Source organism: Podarcis melisellensis, assembly GCF_964234715.1.
Source record: "Podarcis melisellensis genome assembly, chromosome: 6".
Classification (NCBI taxonomy): Eukaryota; Metazoa; Chordata; class Lepidosauria; order Squamata; family Lacertidae; genus Podarcis; species Podarcis melisellensis.
Window position 1 is genome coordinate 5,253,887 of NC_138538.1, and position 14,150 is coordinate 5,268,036.

Below are 14,150 nucleotides of genomic sequence, written 5' to 3' on the forward strand. Positions count from 1 at the left end.
TCTCTTACTTGCCTTTTCTCTAAACTAAAAAAATTCCCCCAAAGCTGCAGTTTTTTCTCATAAGGGAGTTGCTCCACCCCTTAGATTATTTTCGTTGCTGTTTTCTGAACCTTTTCCAACTGCAATACCCTGTGATGCTTTTGAATTATGGTGCTGGAGGAGACTCTTGAGAGTCCCATGGACTGTAAGAAGATCAAACCTCTCCATTCTGAAGGAAATCAGCCCTGAGTGCTCACTAAACAACAACAACAAATACCCTTTTAGAGGTGGGGTAACCATTAGCTTTCACCTTGTGGGGGTTTATTTAGTTGGGAGCATTTTTTTAAAAAATGTGATCCCTCAGATCTACCTCAGAGGTAGAGAGAACGCTCCTACCTTTGTATAAGGAAGGTCTCAGGTTCAGTCTCTCAGATCTCCGGAGTTTGCTGGGAAGGACTCCTCTAAAACACCCCCCCAAATAATTAATCACCCCAATCAGAATTCAGAAAAGTTTTATTTCGCATAATACAATCAGCATCATTGAAAATGTTAAGGTTCATATAAACATCACAGAAATATTTTAATCAGCCTGTAAATTGAAACAACAAAAAATAAAATAGTACAAGGAGCCATAATTTATAGACATTAAAGCTTCAAATCTATTAAACTTAATTTCAGGCCCTCAAAAAGGGTGCTTAAGAAATTGTACATGCAAATCCAGTTTTTTTAAAAAAAAATTACAGTGCATCCTAAAAATGGAATCCAACAGATACAATCAAAACCAACAAGTAAAGATAGCAGTATATGTATAAAAACAGCGTGTAACTTGGTTCCTGTATTTCAGGGCGTTGGGCTAGTGACCCTTTGGGTCTCTTCCAACGCTTACAATCCTGATTCTATGGTTACGGCTCATCTGTCTTTCAGTCCATTTAACAGAAAAGCAACATTTCATGCGTTGGAAACTCACTCAGCTGGAAACTCATGAAATGCACGGGGGCTGTGCAAGAGCTAGGCCCCGCTCAGTTCATTAGTGGGGCAGGGCTGAACCGTGCACTTCATTTGTGTTTAAACGACATTATTGCACTAAGTTTTTTGTTTTGTTTTCAAATTGCCTCTGCATTTATACTGATTGTCTTAAGCAGAAATGTATTGGGACGATACACGGCACAAACCTCTAAATACTTTAAAAAAATACTCAGTGTTGAACATTTTCTTGAAGCCACGTAGGTTGCAGCTATTTGAAGATAAAATTCTACTGACGAAAAGCAACTTCTACTGACGAAAAGCAACTTGCAGTCGCTGGGTGCTGAGGCTAGGACGCAGCCAATTACTGCAGCGAGACTCCAGGAGGAGGTTCTCCTTCGCGAGCCCCACTGAAATGAATCAGACTTGGAATCACAGAATTGTGGAGTTGGAAGGGACCCCTGAGGGTCATCTAGTCCAACCCGCTGCAATGCAGACCTGTGCACAGGTCCACTTACATACATCCCATTCATTTCAGCAAGTATGTGTAGTAGAAGAGCCCAGGGGTTTGCGCCTAGCAGTACCTCTCCAACAATCACCAAACACAGCCACGTAGAACTGTAAAAGGTCCCGACTACAGACTTCCACCAGGAACGGGTAGCTGAGGTCACTGCTACAGGGGAACAAAGATTTTACCTTGTATTTCCTTGCTATAACCTAGCTTGTGCCCTCTGGATAAAGATATTGGTCAGATAGGGGAAAGCGGGAGTCAACAGCTTGCTAACCTAGCAGAAGGGCGAGGGAAAGGTGTGGCAATTGTGGTTCGGGAAGGAGCAACAGTGCAGGTTGTAGATCTCTGCCAGGTATGCAGCAGCTACTGTATAAGGCACAAAGTTGGAAGTGGAAGAAAGGAACAGAGTTGGCCAGGAGCGGAGTAGCTAATGTAGAATGGGGAGAAAGAACACAGCCTGGTGTCTCCCATAAGAACAGCCCTCCTAGATCAAGTCAATGGCCGATCTAGTCCAGTATCCTGTTCTCACAGTGGTCAAACAGATACCTTTGGGAAATCCAGAAGCAGGATTCGAAAACAAGAGCCCTCTCCCTTCCTGTGGCTTACAGCAAACGATCTTACTGCCTTCCCAAGAACTCCATCTTTGGGGCTGCAACTCTCATTGGCCATGTTGGCCAGAGTTGCCAAAACATCTGGAAAGCACAAGATTACAGAAGGGAGACAGGATGCGGGCGGGAAAAATAGCAAGCCAGGGCACATTGCAGGGTAGCCTGCAATGGAAGCTTTATTTTTCTATGTAATAAAATGTGGAGCTTGTTTTCTTTTTATGCCCCTTACTACCCATGTAGTAAGCATGAAGGCTAGTGAAAATGGGCTGGCAGCTTTCATTTCCAAGGCTGGCTTAAAAGCTTCCATCACCGTTGCACAAAGAAAGGGCGAGTGAGTGCCAGGATACGATTATGTCTGTATATTGACCTGCTCTTTCTTTATACATCCGCTGCTGTTATTATAAGATCAGCACTCCTGTCCAAAACTTCCTTCCTGTTCCAGAGCAAAGTGATTCATAAAGCTGCATTTGCACTAACAAAGTTCAAACATTCACATTTAAAACAATCGAGGTAGAACTAAGGGGCAAAGAGTCTCCCTCCCCCCCCTTTTTTATTGCTATTAAGACTCCTGACAATAAGTAAACATTTCTAGAGGGGAAACCCTCATGCTAAGAGAAATGGGATACCAAAGGTTTGCACAATAATTAGGTTTGCTGCTTGCAGAATTCTAAGACCCTCATCCCACCACACCTGCTGTTAAAAAGCAGCCCTATATATACATCACAACAATATAAAGACAGTGGAGAGGTGCCGGAACAGAAAAACAGTCCCCACAACCCTCGTTGTTGAAGAAAAAGTAGTCTAGCTTCAGCAAATTACTACAAACGTGGCTCAGTTCACCTCCATGGGCTTTGCAGAGCTGGATCAGGCCAGGCCAGAACAGCTGAGTCCAGCAAAAGCTGACGGGCAACTCATTTTGAGAATCAAGCTCCCTGTGCATCAAGCCTCATGCAGACTTTCTGTTTTAAGGTAGGCACTTAATGGAATGATAAAAGGTAAGCCTTCTCTCCTCTGGTGCAGTGCACACAACCCGTGTGGAAACAGTGCAATGCACACGGATCTGCTGAACTAGGTGTTCAAAACCATGCGATATTGGGAGACAGTACCCAGCAAAGCTGGGCAGCTACATTCAGTTATCCTAGCCTGACCAGGCACTGGATCGGAAACGACATCATCAAGGCCCATACAGAGATCATGGGCGATGGGTGTGTGTGTGTAGAAAAAGCTACTTTGCAACACCTGGTCATTCTTGGCACACCAGGTTATTTTCTGGAGACTTGCACTGCATGTCCAGAACTGCTGGTGGATCGAAAAGCACAAAGCGTCACAGGGTTTGCGGTTCTACAGTAGGTGCAACTTTTAAAAAGCAAGCTACAAAAAGTATACATTATATTCTTGCCAGGAAGAAACACTTTTCAAGTTAAAAATTTAAAATGGCCACTTTAAAAACATTTGTACAGAAAAGTTCCCCAGGAGAGAGGCCACCCTGATTTGGGTTTAATGGCTGTGATGGCCTCATTATTAAAAAAAACCAAAAACTTAACTTGGGCTTGGTCCTCTGTACGTTGCGGTGTCTCTCTTCCCCAAATGCACTAAGCTGGTCTGCTCGTTTTGAGCAAGGAATCGGTGCGGCAATTGCAGCTTGGTTGGTGCAGTTTCCTTTGGCAGGATCCTGAACAGCCTGGTTTGGATCTCCTTTTGGTTTTCTACAGCATCCATTTGGACCCCAAAGCAAAAAGCTAAGATGCACATCCCAAGCTGTCCACAGAGTTGCCCACCCCCATTCTAAAAGATTCTCTACACATATACACAAAATCAAAAGGAATGCATTCAGAAAACAGCAGTGTGGCAAGTGGTGCCATCCAGAAAAGTCCAGCTTCCAAGACAGAACCACTCACGCAGCCCCCATATCCCTTGGTTTACGAGAAGGCAGCATGGCAGAGTCAGGCCCACCCAGGCACATCGTAAGCTCATGCTGCCTGAGCCACGTGGTGCTGTGCTGGCCACAGTCTAGTGCAATCACCAAAATAAGGTTGGAGGTCGTTTGTTGTGCTTTCTTCCCGGCTGAATGGCCTTGCATATCATCACAGAGGTGTGTTCTTTACACAGTAGCTTCTGAGTAGCTATTCCCATGAGCTAGACAAGCCGCTGGTTCTGCCTCCGGCCAGCAATTATGCGAAACAGGTGCCTTAAAAACGCAGAGGAGTTCTCCCCCAAGAGCTGTTGGTTCTCATCAGCGAATTGCCTGCACCTTCATGACCTGGATCTCAGTGGCATCCGTGAAGCATCTGCGGCTCCTGTAGTGTTCGAGGAGTCTACGCCACAAAGGGTTGCTCTCCAGGAGGTAACCGTTTCCTGTAAGCAAAGCCAGGGGGGTTGGGGGGAAGAGAGAAGAGTTAAGCAACAATGAAAAGCAGTCCATCCCTCTCCTCGCAGCTACCTTCTCCGAAGAAGGCATTTTTTCCAGCAAGAACGAGGCTCCACAGCAACGGACTTGCCCACCTCTCACTGTTTGCCTTAAGCCACGTACCTTTAATAATAATAATAATAAATTTTATTTATACCCCACCCTCCCCAGCCAAGGCCAGGCTTAGGGCGGCTAACAAACAATAATAAAAACAAGTTGAATGAATACAACTTAAAAAGCAAGATTAAAATACAGTGGTGCCTCGCAAGACGAAAATAATTCGTTCCGCGAGTCTTTTCGTCTTGCGGTCCATCGCAACTGCGCCTCTTCAAGCGGCTTTAGGGAAAAAGCGAACAAACTCACAAGACGTTTTCGTCTTGCGAAGCACGCCCATAGGGAAATTCGTCTTGCGAAGCGACGCAAAAACCGAAAAACCCTTTCGTCTTGCACGTTTTTCGTTTTGCGAGGCATTCGTCTTGCGGGGCACCACTGTACAACATTAAAAAGCAGCCTCATCAACAGGAGGAGAACGGAAAAAGAAAGAGGGGAAGGGAATCAAACTGACTCCAAGCCAAAGGCCAGGCGGAACAACTGTCTTACAGACCCTGCAGAAAGAAATCAGATCCTGCAGGGCCCTGGTCTCATGAGGCAGAGCGTTCCACCAGGCCGGGGCCAGTGTTGAAAAGGCCCTGGCTCTGGTTGAAGCTAATCTAACTTCCTTAGGGCCCGGGACCTCTAGGGTGTTGCTATTTATGGACCTTAAGGTCCTCCATGGGGCATATAGGTCACCTACCTATAATGCAGAGGCCTTCCTGCGCCCGAGTGATGCAGACGTTGATCTGGTTCGGGTCGGTCACGAAACCCAAGTGTTTCTTCTGCCAGCTTTTGGTAGGCTTCCGGTCGACCTCGGAACGGGAGCAAGACCGCACGGTGGACACAAGGACGTACTTCCATTCGCTTCCTGGAGGCCAGAAATTGCAACACGGTTAGCCCTGCTCCACCCAGGAACCTTGTAGGAACACGAGAAGAAAAGCCCTTCCAAGGTTCAGACCAAATGCCTTCTAGCCCAGCATCCTGGTCTTTCAGTGGCCAAGCAGGCGCACATTATGGTGAGCGCATGAGTGCAACAGCATCCTCCTCACTTGTGGTTCACTTGGTATTCAGAGGAGAACCGGATGTTAGGTTTCTGTTTGTGCCACTGTGCAGTGCTTGGAGTCACAAGACTCTGTTTACATTCCAGAGATTCCAGACTGTTGGAAGTCTCACGGGAGATGGATGTTGATATTACTGGTTTCCTGTTTCTTTGTACCAGTTGCCTCTCCGCTTTCACAGAGAGAGGATGTCTATTTCTTTTCTGTCTGCGTAGTTAGAAATAAAACTCTTAGCAATGTAGCTCATATTTCTCGTCCTGCTGTGATTGTATACTCTGCGTAATGGGAACGTGCTTGGAGCCTCATCAAAGGCTTAGGTCGCTAATCACCGTCGGAGGACTCGGCCGGAGGAGTGGCTCAGTCGTGCGAAACGCATACCCCTGAGTACTGAATTTAGAGGCGTACTGAATACCCCAAACTCACTAGCATGGGGTGGATGACTCTGGGCCAATGACTTTTCATCCACAGTTCTGCTTGCCACAGCACATGACCTGTCCTCCAGCAAGCATGATGATAATAATAATAATAATAATAATAATAATAATAATAATAATAAAAAATTATTATTTGTACCCTGCCCATCTGGCTGGGTTTCCCCAGCCACTCTGGGCGGCTTCCAAGAAAGATTAAAAATACATTAAAATGTCACACGTTAAAAACTTCCCTGAAGAGGGCTGCCTTCAGATGTCTTCTAAATGTCAGGTAGTTGTTTATCTCTTTGACATCTGATGGGAGGGTGTTCCACAGGGCGGGTGCCACTACCAAGAAGGCCCTCTGCCTGGTTCCCTGTAGCTTTGCTTCTCGCAGTTAGGGAACCACCAGAAGTCCCTCGGCGCTGGACCTCAGTGTCCGGGCAGAACGATGGGGGTGGAGACGCTCCTTCAGAATACTGGACTGAGGCCATTTAGGGCTTTAAAGGTCAACACCAACACTCCCCAGCTCTTCCCTTTTCCTTGCGCTATCAGAAAAAGATACCCCCAAGTGCGGTGCACTTCACCTTATCAAGAGCAGTTCCTTGCTGCAGCAAACGGAAGTTACAAACTTCGTTCCTTTGCACCGCTCACACAGCTGGCAGTTGGGAGTGGGAAGAGCAGGGAAGATTAGCCGTAGGGATAATTATAAACGCTTGTGTGCAGACACAGGATGTTTTTCCCAGTGCAGGGCGGCTGTTTCTCAGGTCATAAGAGCTTACTGGGCCAGGCCAAAGGCCCTTTTAGCTCAGCATCCGGTTCACACAGCGGACAACTGGATGCTTGTGCGAAACCTGCAAGCAGGAACTCTCCCCTCCTGTGGTTTCCAGAAACTGGGATTAATAAGTATTGCTGCCTCCAACAGTCAGCACGGCTAGTTGAATTTGTCTAATCCTCTTTGAAAGCCACCTAGGCTGGTGGCCATCGCTGCTCCCTGTGTCAGAGAGTTCCACAGTTAACTCTGCACTGCGTGAAGGCGATCAACGCCCGGCAGGTCGTGCTGGCTAAAACACAGCACCCCGTGTCACACGGGTGGGACTTACCTTGGCTTTTCATGATGGTGCAAACGGTGACATCTCGCAGCCCTGCCTGGAGAAGAAGTTTCTTGATTTCGACCACCTGAGCATTGTAAGGAGTCAGGATGGCAATCTCGGCAGGTTTGGTGGTTCTGTCGAGTGTCAGCTGCTTTGCTATCCTCACCTGAAAGGCAGCGAAAAGACAGCATCTTTGTTTATTTCACCCACAGTAGCCTGACTCAGAAACAGAACCCAAGATGCACCGGGCAGATGGAGTCTCCAGTTTAGGGCTGGCTCTCCAGATGTTGTTGGGACTACAAAGCCCATCATCCCTGACTGCTGACTGGGGTTGATAGGCAATGCAAGTCCATCAACATCTGATTGCCCCTGCAAAGCTATCCCAAAGCTCACTTTATTTTTATTCATTTATTTTGACAGCTTATATACTGGCTAATTGTAATACTCTCTAAGTGGTGTACAAGGAACTTGATGAAGATAAAAATGAGTCAAAACTGTAGCAGTGGAGAGCCTGCTGCAATATTTAAAAAACAACAACAAAAATCAAATCACGCAAAGAAATAAACTGTGATCTTAAAAATCTGGGTTCTAGCTGTAACTAGCTTTTTCTTTGCAGGCTGAAAAGGGTTTATGCTGGTATATACTTCTTTGGTTCCTCTATTTTAATGTCTTATTTCTTGTGAGTCACAGAAATAGCATGTTACTAGACGACCTGTATAAATACAGCAAATAATACAGTGGTACCTCGGTTTAAGAACAGTCCCGTTTACGAACAATTCGGTTTAAGAACTCCGCAAAACCAGAAGCAGTGTCCCAGTTTGCAAACCTTACCTTGGTCTAAGAACGGAATCTGAACAGGGGAAGGGCACTGGTAGCGGGAGACCTCATTAGGGAAAGCGCGCCTCAGTTTAAGAATGGTTTCGGTTTAAGAACGGACTTCCAGAATGGATTAAGTTTGTAAACCAAGGTACCACGGTATTAATAACTGCTGGATGGCGGATAGATGTTGGCATTCAAAGGTGCGGTCAAACGGCTGAAGAATCACAGCGCCTGCTGTGGCTGTAGAGGAAGGTAACTTGTAACTGCCGCCTTCCGTGCTGTTTTTGCTGCAATTGGCAGCACCAAGGATACCTCCCTGGGGTGCAAGGCTGGGCAGTTTGTCTGGAGGTCCTAGGCTGCCCAGACAACAAGACCCCCCCTTCTCAGCCTGGTTGATGGGGTCCAAAGAAAAGCAGAGCAAGACGTTTGGCATCACCTTGGCTGCAGGAGTTGCTGAAAGGAGGCGGACAAGGAGCCATCCAACCACCTTAGAGACTTCACTCCAGATCTGTGCAGGGTTTATTCCTTAGCCATATCTTCTCCCGAAGATGTCCCATAAGGGAGGGTAGATTCCCCCCCTCCTTGGGGTTTACTCTCAGTACGTTCCTCACGAGGGGCAACTGAAGAGAGCCAAACCTTTACTCCTTACTCACCACTTGCTCCGCTTCTTCCAAGTTGGCCCGAGAGTTCTCATTGCCGTCCTCTGTGGAGACCACGAGACTCTTCTCTCGCCCCTCTATGTGGCCAAAGATTATGGCACAGCAGCCGGCCCTGTCCTTGTGGAAGAGGGTGCTGTGGCCGCGGGCAGGGTTGGCACAGGTCTTTAGCCTCCTGTTGTAAAACTCCTCGGAGGGGAACTGGCAGATGTCCTGGTGCTGATGGGATGAAAAAGGGAGGCATTTGTTGTTAGTAACAACAGCAGCAGCAAATTTATAAGCCGCTTACGTGCCAAAATGGCTTCTAAGCAGTTTACAAGTCTAAAAATCAGTTATAAAATCGTAAAACAAGCATGTTGGGGGAAAACACACTCATAACCACCAGTACAGTTAAAGGAATAATTAAAAGTATTATATGGGAAAGTCTGGTGTAGATTCACCACAGGGTTGTATAAAGGCATCAGTAGTTTTATTTCCAATCTCCTGAGGATCCCAACATGGAACCTGCCCTTTCCACAATGCTGGGCATCTCTTAGCCATGACCGCTAAATGGAACTGCCATATATAGTGGCATTCTACCTCTGAATACCAAATGTTGGGGAGAGTGGTAGCAAAGGGCTGCAATAATTCATTTACCGTATTGGCCCGAATATATGCCGCACCAACAAATAAGCTGCACCTTTAAAATTTGGAGGTTTGGGAGCGGCAGGCAAGCTAGGCGCCATTGCCCTGCACTCCCAGGCTGCTGGGGGGGGGGGGTGGCGGAGCCGCATCGCTTTGCCGGCAGCGTAAGGTCAAGAACGTAAGCCGCACTTTAACTTTCTTTTCACGATCAGAATTGGGGGGGTGGTGGAGTGTGGTGTGGAGGACTCCCTGGTCCTGAATGGGGTAACTGTGCCCCTGAAGGACCAGGTGTGCAGCCTGGGAGTCATTTTGGACTCACAGCTGTCCATGTAGGCGCAGGTCAATTCTGTATCCAGGGCAGCTGTGTACCAGCTCCATCTCGTACGCAGGATGAGACCCTACCTACCCGCAGACTGTCCCGCCAGAGTGGTGCATGCTCTAGTTATCTCACGCTTGGACTACTGCAATGTGCTCTAAGTGGGTTTACCTTTGAAGGTGACTACAATTAATCCAGAATGCGGCACTGGGAGTGGCCACCGAGACCACATAACACTGGTCTTGAAAGACCTACATTGGCTCCCAGTACGTTTCCGAGCACAATTCAAAGTGCTGGTGCTGGCCTTTAAAGCCCTAAACGGTCTCAATCCAGTATACCTGAAGGAGTGTCTCCACCCCCATCGTTCTGCCTGGACACCGAGGTCCAGCACCAAGGGCCTTCTGGCAGTTCCCTCATTGCAAGAAGCAAAGCTACAGGGAACCAGGCAGAGGGCCTTCTCGGTGGTGGCTCTCGCCCTGTGGAACTCCCTCCCAGCAGATGTCAAAGAGAACAACAACTACCTGACATTCAGAAGACATCTGAAGTCAGCCCTGTTCAGGGAAGTTTTTAATGTGTGACATTTTAGTGTATTTTTTGTTTTTGTTGGAAGCCGCCTAGAGTGGCTGGGGAAACCCAGCCAGATGGGTGGGGTACAAATAATAAATTATTATTATATTATTATATTAGGGCCAATATGATATTTACCGGTGTTCACCTGCCTCCCCCCCCCCCCGCAAAAAAAATGTGCCCAGGGCAGGTATCAGCACTAAAATTCATGCAGAGTAAAGAACCATATTGGAGATAATGTTACCATGTGAGAAACATTTTAAAACAAACAAAAAAACCCACACCAATGATCTAGCACAGTATCCCCCAATAAACCAGCACAAGGGGGACAGATCCAGCAGGAAACAAAAGGCAGAACAGGTGAACAAACTATTCTGCCTCCTGCTGCAATTCCTCCTTTCCTCCAAAGAACTTGGGAGGCGGCACGCCATGTTTTGCCAGCCTCGCCTCAACTCCGCAACAAGCAGCTGCGCCCCTTACCATGCGGTACTGGATATCCAGCATCAAAGCCCAGTCTTTGTAGCGTTCAAAGAGCGACGTCTCCATCCCGAGGGTCTTACAGAAGTCATTGTGGACCACGGGTCTCAGCTGCTTATGATCTCCCAGTAGGACCACCTGGAAGGAAATAATTGTGGTGATGCCCGCTATTATTGAGGAGGCACAACTGGGTCAACTGCAAAGCGGGCAAAACTTGTTGGTGTGATGTGAATGGTTTTTGGGACTAGGAGGGAGGTTGAGGTTTTGTCTATTTGCTAATTAGTGAGTCAGAGTATCGCTTTGTTTATTATTTGAGCGCTGCTAGTGTTGTTCTTGAGAGTCCCATGGACTGCAAGAAGATCAAACCAATCCATTCTGAAGGAAATCAGCCCTGAGTGCTCACTGGAAGGACAGATCCTGAAGCTGAGGCTCCAAGACTTTGGCCACCTCATGAGAAGAGAAGACTCCCTGGAAAAGACCCTGATGCTGGGAAAGATGGAGGGCACAAGGAGAAGGGGACGACAGAGGACGAGATGGTGGGACAGTGTTCTCGAAGCTACCAGCATGAGTTTGACCAAACTGCGGGAGGCAGTGGAAGACAGGAGTGCCTGGCGTGCTCTGGTCCAGGGGGTCACGAGGAGTCGGACACTACTAAACAACAACAATGTTGTTCGTTACTATTTATACGGCTGCTATGGGGTCATCATCCCCCCATGGAGTTATGTGAAAAAATTAATGGATTATATAAGTTGTTCCCAATTAGCGAAGTACTGCAGATCCCCAACTTCTGAAAATATTGATACCTCTGTGGTAGTTTTTGGTATATGAATATCTTGATTTTATTCTGTGAACCACCCTGAGACCCCTGGGGTATAGGCCAGTATATAAACTCAATCAATCAATCAATCAATCAAATAATAATACCCTCCAACATGTCCCAGCACAAAGCTGGCCTGTGTGAGTCACGTGAACCGCAAGAGAGCACGGAGCCCTAAAACACACATTTTTGGGTGCTGCGATCTCACAGCCCCCCAAAACAGGAAGTTCCAGACAATAGACAGGTATATGTCATGGATCCCTGTGGTCTGCGACCACCAATTGAGGACCATTGTATTATATGATTCCCTCCCCATCGCATTATGTATTGTGCCTTATTATTTGCTGTAAGTCACTTGGAAACCTTTGAGTGACAAGTTTAATTTGATTCTGAATTAATTTGATTCTGAACTGATGACAGAATGAATTGATTTTAGAATGTATTCCTATTAATTGATTGTGATTTTATGTAAACTGTGTTATGTAAACTGAGCCCGGCTTCGGCTGGGGAGGGCGGGATATAAATAAAAATTATTATTATTATTATTATTATTATTATTATTATTATTATTATTTGAACAAATGAATGAGTAAATAAATTGGCGGTTGGCAACGTGCCACCCGTGCCCCCCCCAAAATTCTGCTGGACTCCAACTCCCACCAACTCTCAAGCGGCTTGGTCAGTTGCAGGAGCTGCAGTCCAGCAGCAGTCTGCAGGGGACCCTGGCGGCAACCTCGTGAAATAATACAGGAACCCGTCTTGGCGTTGAGGGATATCTAAATAAACGAGCCATCAGCAGAACTGCCGTGGCTGTAATCATTAGCGGCCGGCTCACCTTCTCCATCTTCTTGTAGCTCACCAGGGGGATGAGGGTCTCTGGCTCAGTGGACATGGCGCACTCGTCAATCAGTACCTGCTTCACCTGCAGGTGGTCGATCAGGGATGCGGCGGAGGCCGTGGTGCATGTGCACAGGATGACGTCGTGGCGCTTCAGCTCATGCGACCGGGCTTTGGTTAGCAACTGCTTATAACTGCAAGACCGCAATGGAGACAGCTCAGTACCTTGACATGACCCAAAACCTTACAGGGAGGCAGATTCCTCTACATCCCCTTTAAAGCCATTAATAAATGGTAATAGTAATACAATTCTGCACTCTGGCAGTCTAGCTTCCCCTACCCCGAAAACCTCTCATAACTGATTCCGCTCATTTTGACCATCTTGCCCAACTTTTTCTAGACTGGTGACTGGAAGTGGCTGCTGGGACCATATAAACACCGGTCCTGAAAGACCTGCATTGGCTCCCAGTACGTTTCTGAGCAGTGTTGGTGCTGACCTTTAAAGCCCTAAATGGCCTCGGCCCAGTATACCTGAAGGAGTGTCTCCACCCCCATCGTTCTAAATGGCCTCGGCCCAGTATACCTGAAGGAGTGTCTCCACCCTGGCCTGAGGTCCAGCTCCAAGGGCCTTCTGCTGGTTCCCTCACTGCGAGAAGCAAAGCTACAGGGAACCAGGCAGAGGGCCTTCTCGGTAGTGGCGCCCGCCCTGTGGAACACCCTCCCATCAGATGTCAAGGAAATAAACAACTATCCGACTTTTAGAAGACATCTGAAGTCAGCCCTGTTTAGGGAAGTTTTTAATGTTTGGTTTTATTCCGTTTTTAGTGTTCTGTTGGAAGCCGCCCAGAGTGGCTGGGGAAACCAGTGGCTGGGTGGGGTATAAATAATAAATAATAAATAAATAATAAATTTATTGTTATTGTTCTTCTGGCCAATGGGACTTCAGCAGGCTTCACGCACACACTTTGAAGCCTATCTTCGTAAAGTTTAGAAACTTGAATTTAAAAAGGTGGGGGGGGGAGAGATCCAGAAAGGCGGAAAAGGGAAGCTGAGAATCTCAAGAGTTGGATTCCGCAACCGGACCCCACCCCACCCCCTTTAGCTTTGCAAATGTGCTAGCAGTTTTATTGCTGCACCACTAGGAGGGGAGCAAAGTCTGCACATTTTGTACTTTGCCATGTTTCTGCCAGATTGGAGCATAGATACTGTTTGGAGAGCAGATGAAGAGCCCAGCTCCATGAGAATGCACTTAGCTTTCCTTACAGCCGCACACTGAATGAGAGCCCTGGGAGGAAGCGGGCAAAGTAATACAGTGGTGCCTCGCAAGACGAAATTAATTCGTTCCGCAAGTCTCTTCGTCTTGCGGTTTTTTCGTCTTGCGATGCACGGTTTCCCATAGGAATGCATTGAAAATCAATTAATGCGTTCCTAGGGAAACCGCCTTCAGACCAGGTCCGGGGACAGTCTGTCCCCCGACCTCTTCTGAAGGCTGGGGGGGGACGGGACAAGGGCTTTTCTTCCCACTGCCAGCCTTCAGAAGGCTGTTCTGAAGGCTGGCGGTGGGAAGAAAAGCCCTTCTTCCCACCTCCCGCCCCGCAAGCTCCGGGGACAGGAGGGCTTTGCTGCCGACCGCCAGCATTTTAAAAGCCCCTACTGTCCCGGGGCGATTTTAAAATGCTGGCGGGCGGGAGCGAAGTCTCCGCTGCCCCGAGGAGATTTTAAAATGCTGGGGGTCGGCAGCGAACGCTTCGCTCCCGCCCGCCAGCATTTTAAGATCGCCCGGGGCAGCGGAGAAGTCTCCGCTGTCCCGGGAAGGCAGGCGGGGGGAGCAAAGACTTTTGCCCCCGCCTGCCTTCAGAAGAGGTCCAGGACCTCGTTCCGATGCCCGGCGGCAGGGTGCGAGGTTCCCGCCCC

At 47.8% G+C, this 14,150-nt stretch overlaps 1 protein-coding gene across 1 annotated transcript in view; it reads right to left on the reverse strand.

Annotated features, from left to right (window-relative positions):
- Positions 1-4,241: 4,241 nt before the first annotated feature.
- HELZ2 (helicase with zinc finger 2) overlaps positions 4,242-14,150 on the reverse strand; it is a 48,520-nt gene continuing 38,611 nt past the window's right edge. The window contains exons 15-20 of the mRNA XM_081916567.1: positions 12,235-12,430; positions 10,586-10,720; positions 8,596-8,817; positions 7,133-7,289; positions 5,262-5,429; positions 4,242-4,416 (exon numbers count right to left, since the gene is read on the reverse strand). Coding sequence (XP_081772693.1) covers positions 4,295-4,416; positions 5,262-5,429; positions 7,133-7,289; positions 8,596-8,817; positions 10,586-10,720; positions 12,235-12,430 — 1,000 coding nt within the window. The 3' untranslated portion in view covers positions 4,242-4,294. The remainder of the gene's footprint in view (positions 4,417-5,261; positions 5,430-7,132; positions 7,290-8,595; positions 8,818-10,585; positions 10,721-12,234; positions 12,431-14,150) is intronic.